We start from the raw sequence: 17500 nt of genomic DNA, 5'->3' as shown, positions 1-17500 counted from the left end.
TTTAAACAAATAGTCGTTACCAGAAGGGAATGTGCATTGACTGTTGTCCATAAAACAGACGCAGTAACAACAAAGAGCCATTTATTTGTTAAGGGCGTGAAGTAAATCCACGCGTACGATATTGACATTATTGTAAAATAGATGATCAAAGTCGGTTGAAATCCTAATATGTCAAATGCTTTTCCCCAAATAGCTCTGGATATGATAACGGTAATTGATAAAACAGTGACAACATTTGTTAGAAAATGATCTTCACGAATCCAAAGCTGAGCAAAAAGTTTGAAATAGTTAAAAATGACAGATGTTTCAATTAGACTTATAACGCCAATCGATAATAAGGTATAGCTTAGACTTCAGAAACATTTTTAACGTTATTTTTTTGTCACACGTGCATTGATTTTGATTCCTTTCCGATCCATTCAAAGCACCGTTGATTTCAGAATTTGTTTGGTATTCATATATTGCCATCGTTCTTTGTTCCATGCTTTGGGTTACACTAAGATTTGAGTTTGCAGTAGTTTGATGAATATATTCATTCTTATCAGAATGAGACAAAGCTGTTTCCTCATGATCCCTGGATACTTCTATATTTATTTCTTTATCTTCTGAATATCCCTTATTTTCGCGAATTAATAAAATTCCGACTAATAATGGACATGAGCATATAAGAGACAGGTATAAAAACGCGTAAGGAACTCGATCAAGAATATGTGGTTGGTCAAAATACGTAAAACCAACGGTCTTTGAAGATGCTATTTTCTCATCGTTTGGGTTGATGTAAATAGTAACAAATTGTTTCATTAGCATGACGAAAACACCGTTTGAAGACAGGACAACAGAACTTCCTAAACCAAAGAGAAGTTGTATGAAATAGTCTCTAGTATCCCGGCACCAGTTCCAGGTATTAATCCCAGAGTGATATTGAGAGCGAAGACTGAGTTCTGAATTGCAAAGTAGCTTGTAATTAATCCTGTTGTATAGATACTAGAACCAAATACACAAATCTTCTTTTTTGAGATATAATTACCTATTGGGACTGCCATTGCATCTCCAACTGCTATTCCAAATATGAATAAAGTCACAACCCATGGAGCTTGAAGAATCGTTTTGTTATCAACATAAATTTTGATGTACGACAGGTAATACACTGATAAATTCCCGAATACTTGACCTACACCAGACACTGAGTAAAGTAGAAACGAAGACAAAACAGTAATGCCTGTATTCCATTTACTGGATGTTTTTATACACATTTTCAAAACTTGTTGCAGTTTGTTTCCTTTAGTAAAGAAACCAGAATAGAACTCATAAAACTACTTGTCATTTTATGTTGAAATAAAACTGAATTGAAAAATATCGATGGTTTTTTGGGTTTGTTGTTGGTTTTGTTTTTGTTGTTGTTGTTGTTTTGTTTTGCTTTATTTTTTTTTTGTTGCTTTTTGCTCAGTGCAAATTCAACTGCATTATTTCTCACAATATATTTAATCTCCATAACAGTATAGATTTATAATGCATTAGCAACAAATTAACTCAAGCGTTTTGGAGTTACTCGAATTAACACAAAGTTCTAACTGATATGCAACGCTCACTCGAAACTCTGAAATATAGACATCAAATTCACATGATTAAATTAACGGACCTGAATTTGGATTAATTGTTCTGTATGTCGGCATTAAATTAATAAAGCTTTTGACATTTATTGTATATAACGATTCTGTTTATGTTGCACTTAATAGAAGTAAAGTGCAATAGCTCATATGATTATTGTATTTAGAACAATATATATATATATATATATATATATATATATATATATATATATATATATATATATATATATATATACTTAAAATCGTCGTTATTTTATTATTTGTTGGCATTGGCTGATGATTTTTTACTGAGTTGTTTACCTTAAGCCTTTCTGTGTACCGATAGTCGATGTTTTTGTTTTTGACCTAAAAATTCGCTCACCACGTCGCGTACGTGCCGAAACGACCTTTTAGCCCCTTACTGTGGACAGAAAGTGTATAGATTATTTTTTTGGCCATCCGTGTCTTCTTGAAACATTTTCAAGGCAGGAAAACACAGTGAAAAATACCATCCATTAATCTACGCGATGCCATGACATGTTTTAGGACAACGTGCATGTGCGATTGGTTATCTTCAAGCTGGACAGTTTGTGACCAATGTCGCAAGAATATTTATTATCACAAGGAGAACTGTATAATCATTAGAGGATTGATTTGATATGACACAAACGGTTAGGGACCGAGATCGAACTGGCGACCACGAGTAATAACACAGGATGATGACCGTTTTATACACACCGTACATTAGTGTTAGGTTATTCGATCGCTTTTACTCGATCGACGCTCGAACGCCAAGCCACGAATAATCGCTCGATCAAAATGCTTGAAGAACGTGCGAGTAATACGAGCTGAGACGAGCTGAGACGAGCTGAGACGAGCGAGAGGATGGGGAAACGAGTCTTTCGAATAATTTCAAGCGATACCAATACAGTTTGCCGTCCGATACCAATCACCAACGTTTGCACACTGATTCGAGCAATGCCGCGTTCTTTATTATTTGTGCCTCGTCCCTCCCTCCTTGTCAAATATGTGTCTGGGTAGCAGGGAAATTCATGTAGGTGTATCACGCGTGTGTGACAAGACTTCATTAAGCTTACTAAACTTTGACTATCACACACACACACACACACACACACAAGCTATTTCTATGACACACACGCATCTGTCGCGTCTATGTAGAAGAGAAGTAGGAGTAGAGAGATAGTAGTCAGATAGTTTCCCCATAGATTTAGTTATCTGGTGCCACTTTACTTTTTCCATGTTATAGTCGGGTAAAGCTCCTGACAACTTGACTGGTAGTAAGAAATGTTTTTAGGTTTAAAGAAATAGGTAGTAGAAGTAGCGATAGATTATTGGCACGTTATATAGGTAGGTTAAGAAGGTAAATATTAATCCCCGTTAAAGAAGAAGTACCTTAATATAAATCAACAGAATTGTCTCATACAATAACAAGTTAACACATAATTAGCCAAAGAATAATAGTGCTGGTTTTAATTAATTAAATTTAGGCTATGGGTATTTAATTTTCATATCGTATCACAAACTATTCATTTTTCTTTGTAATGGTGCTTATCTTAGATGTGACTGGTAGCGGCGCTAAGTTTTCTTCTGTAATATGGGGCAGGAGCTGTTCCCTTCCAGTTGTCTCAGTGGATCGCTTGCCAGATTCTATTCTGTATCACTTGTAGCCAAATAGTTGTTTGCATGTTCTCCAGATGCATGTTTGGTCGGTACCCTGATGCATTTTTGGCCAGTACCCCGATCTGTGAAAATACCGGAGCAAATCTTTGACTAGTTGCACAATTTTTATATTCCTTATGAATAGTGGTGTCGTGAGAGATTTCAATGAATACCCTTGACATCACCACTGTTTTAAGTTGTGTTAGTAATTTAACTAACGTGACACATGGCAGTTCGTGGGATGGGGAAAGATATGTATCATGAGAGCATAATAATCAATACATATAAATACTGAAAAGAACTATCGTGTATTAGCGATAGCACATTAGTAAATGTAATTCGTGGAATGTGATTCATTCAGTTGGAAGACATACATACATATATAATAATATACACATATAAATATATAGATAAAGATAGTGAATTATTTTTTTATAATAACACGAGTTATCAATTACTGTTAATAACATGAGTTATTGATTTCTGTTATTTTAGGTTGTGTCTACTTACGGCCAGGCGAAACACAATATTAATTATCACTCATACACACAATAGTTCAATTGGCGTTGATTAATGATAACACAATGTAAGTCCATCACCTACCCTTATTCACACATGTTTCTCGCTATGTAGACTTTTCGAGTTCCCTACAAGAGGCAATGAATGGTAAGAAGATTAAATGGGAGAGAGCGAGATGGATCAACTTATTGTTTATATACATTTCTCACGGGAGTTGGTGAATCACGAGTAACCAATGATATTCCAGGATTTGGCCTGCCTGGTTTCTTACTTGTGGTTTTCTTGAGACCAATCGTATTCTGTGTGTCATCGTTGTTAGCATCTTGTAAACTTGTGAATTCCTAATTAGGTCGGTTATTTGTGCAATGTTAACAATGGCGGTCAAACCAGATGGTCCTACCTCGCCTAGCGCCAACGTGTGAACTAAAGCAGTTCCAATGCAGTGTCTACCCCGTATCTATAACAAATGGCCTATTTAATTATGACTACCACAATAACGATAACATATGGCGACGCTGTGAGAGTATGTATTGAGAATATGTCGGCCTTTAAAAAAAACTGCCAAATTCCTGTCCTGTCACGATAACTTGTATTTTGAAATATTTGATGCATATATTGTTATCAAATACTTTCTTACACACTCTCATTACACATTACTAACTTGTATGAAACATAAAAAAACAAAAATCGAGAGAGATCCAGGATAGATATGAGGTATTGTATTGACTGGGGTAGGGGAAAATGCCCTGTCCTTTTTTGCATGATGGCCAGAAGTCAAATTCTTAACAAAATGGAATGACTTGTATACAACTAAGAATGCAGCTGATGCAATTGCCATCTTCTAACAGCCTCATAAAAGTTTGTAACAATCAGACTTTTAAAAGTTTTATTATATATTATTCAATTTTGTCCCCAAGGGGGTTACTCATTCCTGTAACGGCAGTAAAAATTAACCAATAAAATACTCTAAACTATAGAAGTGCAACTAACGATGTTTTCTCGCAGTAGATGCCCCTTTTCCATCATGGCCGAAACTACAAACATATGGTTTTTTCATCCAGTGTGATTTTTAGATCAAAACCGCTTCAAGAATGGTGAGTAATATTCAACATTAGACCATGCCCCTTATTCCTGTTACCAGGGCTTGTTAATTAAATTAGAAATTGTATTAAAAATAAAAAGTATCAATATATAGCTTATTTAAGGCTCTAAATAATAGTCATACTTTAATGTTGGAGTAAAGCATATTTTGGGATAGTATGATCGAAGCGATGATAAACTCACCCCTGTTACACTCATTCCTGTTACACCTTATTATGTAACAGGAATGAGGAATATGAACTTTCATAAAATGAAACACACGTTTTATTGTAACTAAGTCCTTTAGAGCATAATGGCCCATGGAACCGGAGCTTATCCCGGTTCCTGTAGCATGAAACAGACGTTTAACTTATGAATGCGACGTTCGTCTATAACAAATTACATTCCCCACTTGTACCATAATATCCACCTGGGTGAAACAAAGTGAAGCAACCGGAATTAATTTCCTTGATTTAAGAAACCACACTATGTTTGTAGAGGCTTTCGAACCTGGTACCTCCCGATCGGGAGTCCCGTTCGGTAACCACTCGGCCACGGCGCCTCCATATGGTTTATTGATTCATAGCAGATTCTTTTGTTTCATAAGGATGTGTTTGGTAAAGTGTTTTGTAAACCACTGAAGTGTTACAGGCCTATGTCCATTAAAGTGGTAACATTCATGGTTACAACAAGATATGAAGTGAGTAGAAAAGTGCCAGAAGACAATAGAGAATAAAAATTTTTTCGCGGCGCTGGTGGGGTTCGAACCTGCGACCTTATTGGTACGACAACTCCGCCTGGCAGGTGAGAGCGTGGCTCTACCGTGTGAGCTATCCACGAACACAAAAATATTCGTTTCAAACCCAAAGTCATTTCTAGATCCCTCTCTCACCCACTTCTTGAGATCGCCGATTCGTTCACCACCATCGCGAAGTAATTTTGACCAGCAGTTAAGCTTAATAGCCAATATTCTCATCACAAACATATAACATAGAAACGATTGAGACATTGAGTATGCTCCGGTGTATGGGGTGAATTTTTAATTCAGAAAAGTGAGTGGAGCAGGCACTTATGTTGGTAACAACAAGATATGAAGTGAGTAGAAAAGTGCCAGAAGACAATAGAGAATAAAAATTTTTCGCGGCGCTGGTGGGGTTCGAACCTGCGACCTTATTGGTACATTCATGGTTACAAGGTTACCATTTTAAAAAAAAATTATTGTATAAATTTTAATTACTTCAATTGCTGAAAGACTATTTTAGTGCAAAGTACCTTGCCAATTCCAAATGCCTAATGTCCAAACATAGTTTGTTGCCTGTTAGGCTCAGATACATTTTAGATGCTTACTATTATTTTCACGGCCGGTCAAGTTTTTTTTTTTTTGGTGGCGAAATGTAATTTGATATTATTGTTCATTTTAAAGGGTCATAGCTTTGCTGCAACGATTGTTTTATTTTGTTTTCTTATCTCAAAGGCCAAAAAAAAAAAAAGCCAAGTCGCCTGCCAAAAGGGAACGACTTTATCGTCAAAGACGAGATGAAGATCCTATTCGACGTGGTGCTTATCCTAAAAAAAAGAGCAAGACAAATACCAGAGCGACTAACCGAGTGGAAAGAAAAAGTTCTTAAAAATAAGACACCAAGAGAAGAACGCAAACAGAGAAAGAATTGGAGAAAAGACTACCGCAAACATGCTACAAAACACTTCAGTATGTCTTTTGTCAAAGATAACAAGCTACTAAAACAGCCAATGAAACCTTAATGTTGAAAAACCAAAGTATTGAAGAAAAAGTGAAAAGGCTGTCCTCCTCTCTTTCTCATTCGAAAAAGAAGTCCGAAAAGTACAAGAAGCGTTTGGAGAGGTTATTAAAAAAAACCCCCACAAACTTCAATTGACACCCCGATCAAACACTAAAATAACTTTTGAAACATAGCAGTGAAAACAAGAAAGGTGGCAAAAATTCATTGAAAAGAACATTACAATATCATTTTGCACTCCTAGAAGACATCAAACATTAAGTTCCACAAAGTGATTTGAAGCAACAGGTTTCCAAAGGTAATGATGGAGACATGCCTGAAGTTGCACCGGCTGACTTAAACAGTGACTCAAGTGATGAACATGACCAAGATGACATTGACATTAAGGCAATGCCGACTAAAATTAATTACAATGGTTTTATCAAAAGATTGAATGCAAATCATTTGATGAAGTGGTTGATGAATGTGAAAATCAAGCATTAAGTGTTTGTGCCATAGTTGGGGCCAACAGAAGTGTAATCAAAACTCGCATTGGTATTGACAACAGGTTTACACATTTCATTCCAAATGATATACCTAGATCTCTGTTTGATGGGAAACAGTTATTTCCGGTCAAGGTGAGGGCCGATGGGGATTGCCTGCCTGACTGTGGTACAGTGTATGCATTTGGCAAAGACACACAAACAGACGAAATACGAGTAAGATTGATACATGACCTGGCTTTGTTGTTTTTGTTTTGTTTTTAAGGGTTTTACGGCGCTTGCAACACATTTAGGTTTTATCAGAACACAAAAACAAAATCCAACAAAGAGGAATACACTCAAATGCTTACATTATACATTGAAAATAACAAATATAATAATACATAACAGAGGGATGATTTACAAGGAAAAAATATCATCTCCCAAAACAATAACTATGCATTTGACTGTTTCCCTCCCAGCTAGGACTCCGGCCAGGGCCAGGACAAAACCAAGTAATCTCATTCCAAGACAAAGACAGAAAGCATGTTGGAAAACAGATAAGGGGATAGAAGACACAGTATGTACCCACCTGCCCACTATGGGAGGTCAGGAACCCTACCCAGGAGCTGGCTTTACACAAGGACCATTATTTGTCAGATTCGAACCTCGCTTCACTGAATGACAACATCCGGACAGTTTTTGATTTTTTTTGTCACAAACTCGGACCATTATATTCCCGATGTTCACATAAATGATAAAGATACCCTGGGAGAGTTGTTCAAACTGGAAGTTATGTCACTAAGTAAACCAAAATCATACATGGGTGTGTGGCAGATTCTTGCTCAGTCCAGTGTATTAAAAATGCCTCTTTTGTCTGTTTATCCAAACATTCCGAACTGCCACGAAAGGGTTATCTTGAATCAATTGATTCAACCTAGAGTTAAGTTAGCAAACAATGTTGGTGCTGTTTTGTGGGTCTCTACCAACATAAGCCCCAAATCATTGTATTGGCGCCCTAACCATTTTGTTTCCCTTTTGAGTTTCAATCACTAAGCGTATTGAATTTATTATCCTTTAGAATAAATATGTTGTAATTACTCATTACTGTAACAGAAAACTCATTCCTGTTACATAAACCCATTCCTGTTAAAAATGACTTTTTCATTTTTTTAAAAGGATAAATATGAATACTTGAAAGGAAATATTATTCGTGGTGGTTTAACACTTATATTCCTAGACTATGGTAAACAGTTTTTATTTTTGTCATTTTCCAAAAAAATGTTGGAGATGATGATTGCTCAAACAATATCTTTTGTTTTCAAAAACTGATTTATGTCGCATACATATCACAGAAAGCATACATAAAATAATGAGTATGTTGGAAATACTTGACTTTTTAAAAATTTGAGGACTGGAATTTGGCGTTTTTCTTTTTAAGGCCGATGTATTGATTTATTTACAATCCTGGGAAAGTTGAGAACGATTTGAAATATATCACTACAGCATCCATCTATCAATGAACACTACAGTAGTATAACATTAGCTTTGAATATGGAATGTTTCAATGTTATATGTATTCTTTGTTAGTTCATATCATCATCATCATCATCATCATCATCATCATCATCATCATCATCATCATCATCATCATCATCATTATTATTATCATCATCATCATCATCATCATCATCATCATCACCATCATCATCATCATCATCAGTATCATCTTCATCATTGTCGTCGGCATCCTTATCATCGGGTCCGGGCTATCTGTGTGTGTTTATGTGTGTGTGTGTGTGTGTGTGTGTCTGCGGGTGGAACCTGCTAAAATATTATTATTACATCTACCTAATAAAAACACGAGAATCTTGTTCATTTATCTATTTATTCGCGCGCACACAAGAGGCGATGACGACCAGTGATAAAAGGACGTGTCAACCCTTCACCAAGCTTGATGGCGTGTGTGTATATATATAGATAGTTCGAAGATAACATCACTCAAGCCTTTGTTATTGTATTTTGCCATCCGCGTTTGTGAGTGATACTCACTAAACTGTATTACTCCGACTATAAAAGTTCATGGTTGCACATAGTTTTGTTTGTTGGTCCGTTATACTTCCGGATGGCAATGTTATGAGCTTCTTAGCCAAGCGCATACTATATATATATATATATATATATATATATATAAATATATAATATATATGTGTGTGTGTGTGTGTGTGTGTGTGTGACGCGACGAACGATCATAATCAAGGCTGCCAGACAGCCAGATTTCTTCTTGGCCAAATTGTCAAATAGAACCTCACATAGCCAAACACCACAATTATTCTGACTCCCTTGAAAAACTCATTGGATTTGATTAACAAAACAATCAACTATAGTTGGAGAAAACTTTTTTTTTCATTCATTTTAAAATAAAAGATTTAAAAAAAAATGAATGATAATAGAAAAGCATTTCTCTGTGACCAATTTAGAACATGGCAATCTGGCAGCCCCAGTCATTATCAGTCAAGTTAGCCACAGACATAAGAGAGGGGATCTGTGCACAGACTATGGGTCTGTGAAGTTTCATGTGGCAAACGAGATGCTCGTTTGTTGTTTTTTTTTTTTTTTTCTTCAAACGAATCACCGCTCAATGACGTCACCGACTCGAAACCCGCTCGAAACCCGATCGATTTTAGAGGATTCGATCGAGTACCCGCTCGATCAGCTCGTTTCCATCTCGACCCAAGGCTACCCTACATTTACGAGATCGTTTTAGGATGGCGAGTGGAACTGTGCGAGCATTCCCTGGTACACGAATTAGTCGACACACTGTTCGTCGCAGACTTATGCCCCCTGCACACCTGAGGCCGTTTTCATGAACGCGGACTACGCTTAGTCTCTGACTATCTCTGACTTTAGTCATTGGACTTGAAAAACTCGGATTTCATGTGAGCCGACTAAGCAAGTCCGAGACTAAAATCACGGCACCTTCGGACTAAGTTTGGCCAAGTTTTAGTCATTTGCCGAAGCAAGACGTCATGCTTTAGTCTGAGACTAGTTACTAGGAGACGTCAGAGCGTCAAGCAAGATAGCAGCTCTTTTTAGATTGAGTGCGCTTCGATTCGGAAAGAAAATACGTCTGTTACAAATGCCAGAGGCAAAAAGTGTCGTGTTGTCATTAACACCGGCTTTAAAAACTATAAGATAAGTGCATGTCGTCGATAGTGCACATTTTTGTGAGAAAATAATTATTTTAAAAACTTAATCTATCGGCTCGTGAGCTGAGAGTGAGCGAGAGCCTCCGAAATCGACGGGTTTGCGTCAAAGTACAACAACAACAAAAGAGGATAAATAAAATAAAAAATAAAATTTTAAAAATTCCCTTTATTCATCCCCAAGGGAAAATTTGTGTTTATGGTCCATTCCAATGGAAGACTGGAATAACCCAGTCGTCAGCCGCAAAGCAGCGCCGCAAAGTGGGCTAGGGCGAGGTGACTTGCTCAAGGCCACATAGCGCAGTAGCGGTTGATTGGACTCGGTACCTTTCGGGTACGAAGCAAAGACCGTACCACTGAGCGAGCCACGCTGCCCCTAAAGCCCCTAGAAAGTATAGCGGAGACAAAAGTTATTCTGTTGGCATTGCAACTGACTGAAATAATGTGATTATTCAGAACACACTTTCCTTTTTGTTTGTTTGTTGTTTATTTTTTGTTGGGTTTTTTTTGGTTCAATTTCTTTGAGTTTCAATCCCCGTATACATTGAATCTCAATGAAATTGCCATTGGCCTAAATATAGAATTGACAGTCGACGATGGACATCATTGGCAGTCTACAACAGTCGACAGTCATTATCACTTGTGTTGCTAATTTAATCTTTAGAAATCCTTTGCGTTGTAAGTATGAAGGCGAATGTGTCTTACCTGCCTTCGTATACTAGAGAGGTGATGTTATCCGCACAAAATAGACGAATGAGTGACCGTCCTTACAACGCCCGCTTCTAGGCAAGAGACTAGCTGGTCCGAGATTAGAAAGCGTTCATGAAATCCGATTTTTTTAGTCACTTGCTGCGCTTTGGCTTAAGAATAGCTAGTCATTTACTAGACTAGTAAATTACTAAATCCAGTCCTTCAATTCAAATGATATGAACACAAGTAAATTTATTAAAATGTCATTGTATGTCAAAATTATTGTGTATGTTTTCACTTGTTACTTCCAGCGGCGTGGCATATTGACGGCGTATGGTGGTGCCATGATTAGAAGAAGAAAAAAAATTCTAAAACAGTGAACACGGTTAAGAGGAGAGAGCACATTAAAAACTCTCTTTTTTGGAAGGGTGGGGGGAGGGTCCATGGTTTCTACGAGTGGACAAAACTCACAAAAACAAATAATTCATGAAAACAACAAGCCACAACACTGAGATACAAGTCCCGTATGAAAAGGTCTTTGTAATTATTCTTTGTCCACCATTTAAAGGATTGGATTTGGTAGATAATGCAATCAATATGTTATAAATGTAAATCAAAGAGAAAAAAAAACCTATGACAGAAATTACTTACTTTTAGTACTTGTAAAGAAAATCTGCACGGCGATGTTTCATCTCTGCAAATCTTTTTATAATGTGTTTATTGAAATTTGGAATGGCATCTATTTCAGCTTTGTGAATTGACAGAATCATTAACGAATTTAACCGCTCTGTGTTTCATTGAATTTCGCAAGAAATTTTTCACTCTTTTAAGGGTGCTAAAACAACGTTCAGGAGGTTAAGAAATACGATGGAAGTGGTTAAGGTCACTATAGCCTATAGATGTCCATGATCTGTCAGTGTTTGTTGTATCTGTAAAAAGTAGACAATAAAAACAAAAGAAACGATTTTTTTCTAAACTAACTGTGAGCCATTCATGCCTGTCATACCATGTAACTGAAAAAGAGCGTTTTCGAGATTTCCACACCTGTGTTAATTCATAATCAGTTGGTTGGTGAGGAACTAGTCTTTTTATTTCTAATTTGTCATCTAGTGTCAATCTCCCAAACGGTCGGTGAAGTAAAGAGTCAACTTGATTCATTGCAATTCATTGTTTAACAAAACAAAACTTCAAAGTATATCTCAAATAATAGAAATCAGTGGACTACGATTAATGATTGCACAAATAAAAGGTAGATTCAGATCTTAAAGCATCACAAAGAAAAAATCACTCCACTTAAGTACTTACAAAATCTAAAAACACACCAAAGTATAACTGTTAACAATCTTCGCTTTCTTTCTCTGACTCACACAAATACACACGCACAAACAAACACACACACACACACATACACAAATAAACACTCATACACACGTAACCATCAACTCGGCACTACAAGGAAAAAAATGTTGGTAAATTCGTCCTTAATGCTTCGTTGCAAAGAATTACTTTATTCAATAATCGTGAAAAAGAGTTGGGGGGGGGGGGGGGGGGGGAAATTTTGATATGTCATATTTTTAAGTTTTATGTTGTCTTTCTTTGCTGCTTACAAATAAACTTGACAATGATCAGTGTTTTTGACAGTTAATGTAATATTTTGGATGGCCGAGGTTACCCTAATTTGGCGCATCCCCCCGTCCAACGGTGGAGCTCTCAGATCCTGGCACAAGACGAGGGGTTTTCCGCTATTTGAAGATAGTATAATTCGACCCAGTTTCTCGCTCAATCAGCTGTAGCGATACTAATGGATAGAGCATTAACTGGAGCTCGGATTGCTTTGCACCACGGTGTTGATTCTCTCACTACTTCGCGCAGTGATGTCACCAACACACGAGTCAGCGCAGTGCGTGATTCGGAATCTTGAATAGAGCGGAGACTAAAAAGGCAGTATGTTGTTGGCGAGTTGGCGAAAGACAGTGGAGTTAAAATTTCTCAGTTTTATTTTTAATTAAATTATGCTTTTAATGATTTTTAAAAGATTGGTACGGGCACCATTCGATCCCATGGCCCCACGACACTGGTTACTTCCCTTTTTGAAGATCATGTTTTAAAAAGTCTGTGTTGCATACAAGGCCAACAGTAAACGTTACAAATTTTAACAAAATGAAAGATAAATGATAGTACTACGATCACACATAGCTTTTAAATAAACCATAAAAATATTTCATACCAATTTTGTAGGTAAAGCAAATGTATACTTTCTTTTAATCACTAGTATATATAAATAAATAAATAAATAAATAAATATATATATATATATATATATTATATATATATATATATATATATATATATATATATATATATATATATATACACAATATATATATATATATATATATATATATATATATATATATATATATATATATATATATATATATCGGGTGGTCACAAAAAACGCGCCGCTCTTTGTCGGCTAGTATCTCTAATACTGTTCATTGGTTTTCTTTTAAATTCAAATCACGAATAAATATTTATACGTAGAATGTCAAACTTTCCTGAATATGAATCGAGAAACAAAAAAGAGACATTTGTTTTTCAAAACCGTGTTCAGAAATACAATCTCAGAAAAAATGGTGCAACATTACAGAGAGTAAAATGGCGATGATCTTCACTTTAGTTGCCATTTTTAGCAAATATTAATTATGTAACCTTAAACCTTCTTTTTATCACAATTCTCATCACCGTGTAAGAAATCGTCCTATGTATCACACTCACATACCGATTTTGGACCAACCATTACAAAGCTGGCACTTCAAGTGATCAATAGCATCGCCGTCCTTTTGAATGACGCAATGTAATCTCTTTTTCCAACTTGAAATGCACTTCCAATTGCCTCAATGGTTATTTCCTCTCGGCATAAAATAATTCCTGCTCTCAATGTTTTTGAATGACGCAATGTAATCTCTTTTTCCAACTTGAAATGCACTTCCAATTGCCTCAATGGTTATTTCCTCTCGGCATAAAATAATTCCTGCTCTCAATGTTTCTTCTGTGAATGCGGATCTTTGTCCACTATAGACCCTCTCTGTCAAAGAATACCAAATTACGTAATCCATTGGACGCCGGGTGATTGAGGCGTCCAGTTGTCTTTCTCTATGAAATGAATATTCATCTTCTTACTCTGCTCATATTACGGGATGTAGCACCATCTTTTTGAAAAAGGAAATTCCCTCCTGGATAAAGGTGTTCACAAAAGATTTTCTTACAATAGTTTAATGTAATTATCAATACCGCCCTACGTCTTTGTTGTGTCAATGAAGTGTATTTGGGTCTTGCCATTCCATGAAATATCAGCTGAAACCATTTTCTATAAAAAAACGATTTTGTTCATGGTATAGCCTGTTGATTAGTATTTCTGATTTTTTTCTCTCCCCATACACTAGCTAAATAGTTAGGACTATTTTTATACACTTCTAACATAAAATCCTTTTCGTCAGTGAACACAATGATTTTAACGTCATGTGTAGAAAACCTATCGAGAAGTTCCTTGCTCTATGTTTTCGTTATTCAAAACACTGGTATGCTATCTTGTTGTTCTTACCCTCTTAAATGCTTTGGAATTTAGTTCTTTTCGTATGATATTGTGCACAGAAGTTTCCCAGGCATCGCAAAAAGTGTCTTCTTTAAAGATTTACAACGCACAAATACCACAATAATTTGCATCATCTTTTCGCCGATATCGACATTTTAGGTGGTGTTACAAGATTGTATATTATTAAAAAACCGCTCATTTAATTACTTTGATATTTTGTAATATTATTAAGAATGAATAGTTCTAATAGTAGTGGAAATTTTGGAAAGATATCTTTATAGCTTTTTACAACAGAAAGAAATAAACAGCGGTGCGGTTTTTTATGTGACCACCCGATATAATAATATATTATATATATATATATATATATATATATATATATATATATATATATATTATATATATATATTATGAGTGTTGGTGGGTACTCGTAGGTACGAAAGTGCTCGATAATGATGGTTAGAGCTAATATAGAATACAAATTCTTAATACAACTAAGGATTACGCCGACTGAGGACGTGTAAAGAGACACAGAAACGAACGTCTCGGCCACAAAAAATGTGAGTGATAATTTGTATTCTTTATATATATATATATATATATATATATATATATATATATATATATATATATATATATATATACATATAAAGGGAAAAGATATGACGTTGTTCCAATATGAAGCAGAAATCAGAAATGTTCAAAAATTGACAACCAATAAGAAGCAGACCTTAAATTGGTACTTGTCTTGTTTAAATACAAATCCTAATTCTATTCGTCGAGATCCTATGCCCCTTACACTAATATCGTCAAGCACCACGTTAATACAAATTTCCAAACTTGCGTCACGATGCTAGCTTACACGTGAGGTAGATCCGAGTGTCACGAATAAAAAATATTATTTAGCTCCATTTGGCATTTATTATTTAACAAGACGAGGCTACTTCCCACATAACCGCGTTTATGAATAATGCTCACTGAACTGTATTAACCTGACTATAAACGTTCATGGATACACACAGTTTTGTGTGTTGGTCCGTTATACTTCCGGATGGCAATGTTATGAGCTTCTAAGCCAAGCGCATACTATCTATATGGAGGGGAGTTGAATAATTTCTTGCTGTTCTTTCGTTTGTCTCGTGTGTTGTTTACTTTTGTGAGCCATTGTTATGAGTAGTTCTCACTCAATACTATCAATCAGATCACAAACTTCAATAATTTTATGTCTCTTGTCGTCCGTCCTGAGAAGACGCAACACAAAAAAAAACGAGCAAATGGAGACAGACTAGTTTTGTATCGCGTAGTCTATGGAGAGGGGTTTCTCTAATTTCTTGTTGTTAGGTTTGTTTGTTTCGTGTGTTGTGTGTTGTGTGCTCGCCGTGAGTGGTCTCTGGAGGCTCCACCTCACTGGATATATAGATAGAATGCGCTTGGCCAAGGAGTTCACAACATTGCCATCCGGAAGTATAACGGACCAACACACAAACTCTGTGTAACCATGAATTTTTATAGTCTGGTTAATACAGTTTAGTGAGAACAACTCACAAACGCGGATGGCAAAAACAATAACAAAGGCCTAAGTGACGTCATCTGCATACTATCTATAGATAGTTCGAATTTGACGTCTTTCAGGTCTTTGTTATTGCTTTTTGCCATCCGCGTTTATAAGTAATGCTCACGGAACTGTATTAACCTGACTATAAACGTTCATGGATACACACAGTTTTGTGTGTTGGTCCGTTATACTTCCGGATGGCAATGTTATGAGCTTCTTAGCCAAGCGCATACTATATATATATATATATATATATATATATATATATAATATATATATATATATCCCAATCTCGCCGATAAAATATACTACAAAACGTAGCTTAGATCCTTTACTATAGTCACAGATGAGTGATAAAATACAGATGGACCTATTTACACGTCGAGGCTCGTGCTAATTACTTTTTTTTTTGCCTCGAGTAGTTCATAGGCTACAGAATGTATCAATCCTTTTAAATAAATGTATACTGTACATTATTTGATCAGGTTTACGCTTCGACCCTATGCCTATCAGAAACCATACAGAATAGTATAAAGCAATTTTATCGAAAAACAAAGATCTTTATCCTCCACCGAGCACGTCAGCGAGGCATGTTGGTGTTTTGGGACAATCTTTTTGATATATTTCATTCTGCTTAATCTGGTACTGTTTAATACAAAGCTTTTCAGATTTATATAATGCACAAATGCCTGCTTCAAATTGTTTATGTTCATTATAGTTCCTGGGGATCAATATTGGGATTTTAGTATCATCATTCATTACCAAGACGCATTACTCATTTCAACAAACCGTATTACGTTGCCTTATCAACGGTGTCTTATTTTTGACAAAACGAAGCCACTGACTAAAGCAACTATGCCCAAGACAGACATAACGGCAAATAGTTCATTGTAACTGTAGTGGTCCAACATTAATTGCAAGCCTATAGGACTTAATGCTCCAATAAAGGAGGTACACATAAGAAAAATCCCATACGCAGTTGGAAAATCCTCAGCACCATACAGTTTTAAGCAACCAGTCGTCACAAGAAGGGAATGTGCATTCAGAGTTGTCCACAAAACAAACGCAGTAACAACATAAAGCCATATATTTGTTGAGGGAGTGAAGTAAATCCATGCGTATGGTATGGAACTGGCTGTGAAGTAAATCATCAAAGTCGTTTGAAATCCTAATATATCAAAAGCTTTTCCCCAAATAAGCCTGGATATGATAACGGTAATTGATAAAACAGTGACAAAATTTGTCAGAAAATGATCTTCACGGATCCAAAGCTGAGCAAAAAGTTTGAAATAATTAAACATAACAGCTGACTGGATCAGACTTACCACACCTATCAACAATAATATGTAGAACAGCTTAGACTTCAGA

At 36.0% G+C, this 17500-nt stretch overlaps 2 protein-coding genes and 1 long non-coding RNA gene across 6 annotated transcripts in view; 1 reads left to right on the top strand and 2 right to left on the bottom strand.

Moving 5' to 3' along the window:
- Positions 1-2290, bottom strand: part of LOC144968846 (uncharacterized) — a 4139-nt gene extending 1849 nt beyond the window's left edge. Inside the window, exons 1-2 of the long non-coding RNA XR_013644674.1 lie at positions 1911-2290; positions 1-1597 (exon numbers count right to left, since the gene is read on the bottom strand). The exon at positions 1-1597 is cut by the window's left edge and continues 1849 nt beyond it. This is a non-coding gene — a long non-coding RNA (uncharacterized LOC144968846). The remainder of the gene's footprint in view (positions 1598-1910) is intronic.
- The window catches only part of LOC144968849 (FMRFamide receptor-like), a 90325-nt gene that overhangs the window by 37017 nt on the left and 35808 nt on the right, over positions 1-17500 (top strand). The window lies entirely within an intron of this gene.
- The window catches only part of LOC144969704 (uncharacterized), a 16215-nt gene continuing 1783 nt past the window's right edge, over positions 3069-17500 (bottom strand). For both annotated transcript variants that reach the window (XM_078908861.1, XM_078908860.1), the window contains one exon: positions 3069-3352. In XM_078908861.1, coding sequence (XP_078764987.1) covers positions 3258-3352 — 95 coding nt within the window. In that variant the 3' untranslated portion in view covers positions 3069-3257. The remainder of the gene's footprint in view (positions 3353-17500) is intronic.

This window comes from Berghia stephanieae, chromosome 3 (assembly GCF_034508935.2).
Source record: "Berghia stephanieae isolate SIO BIC M18660-M18661 chromosome 3, UCSD_Bste_1.3, whole genome shotgun sequence".
Lineage (NCBI taxonomy): Eukaryota > Metazoa > Mollusca > Gastropoda > Nudibranchia > Aeolidiidae > Berghia > Berghia stephanieae.
This window is presented reverse-complemented; position numbering and strand designations above follow the sequence as displayed.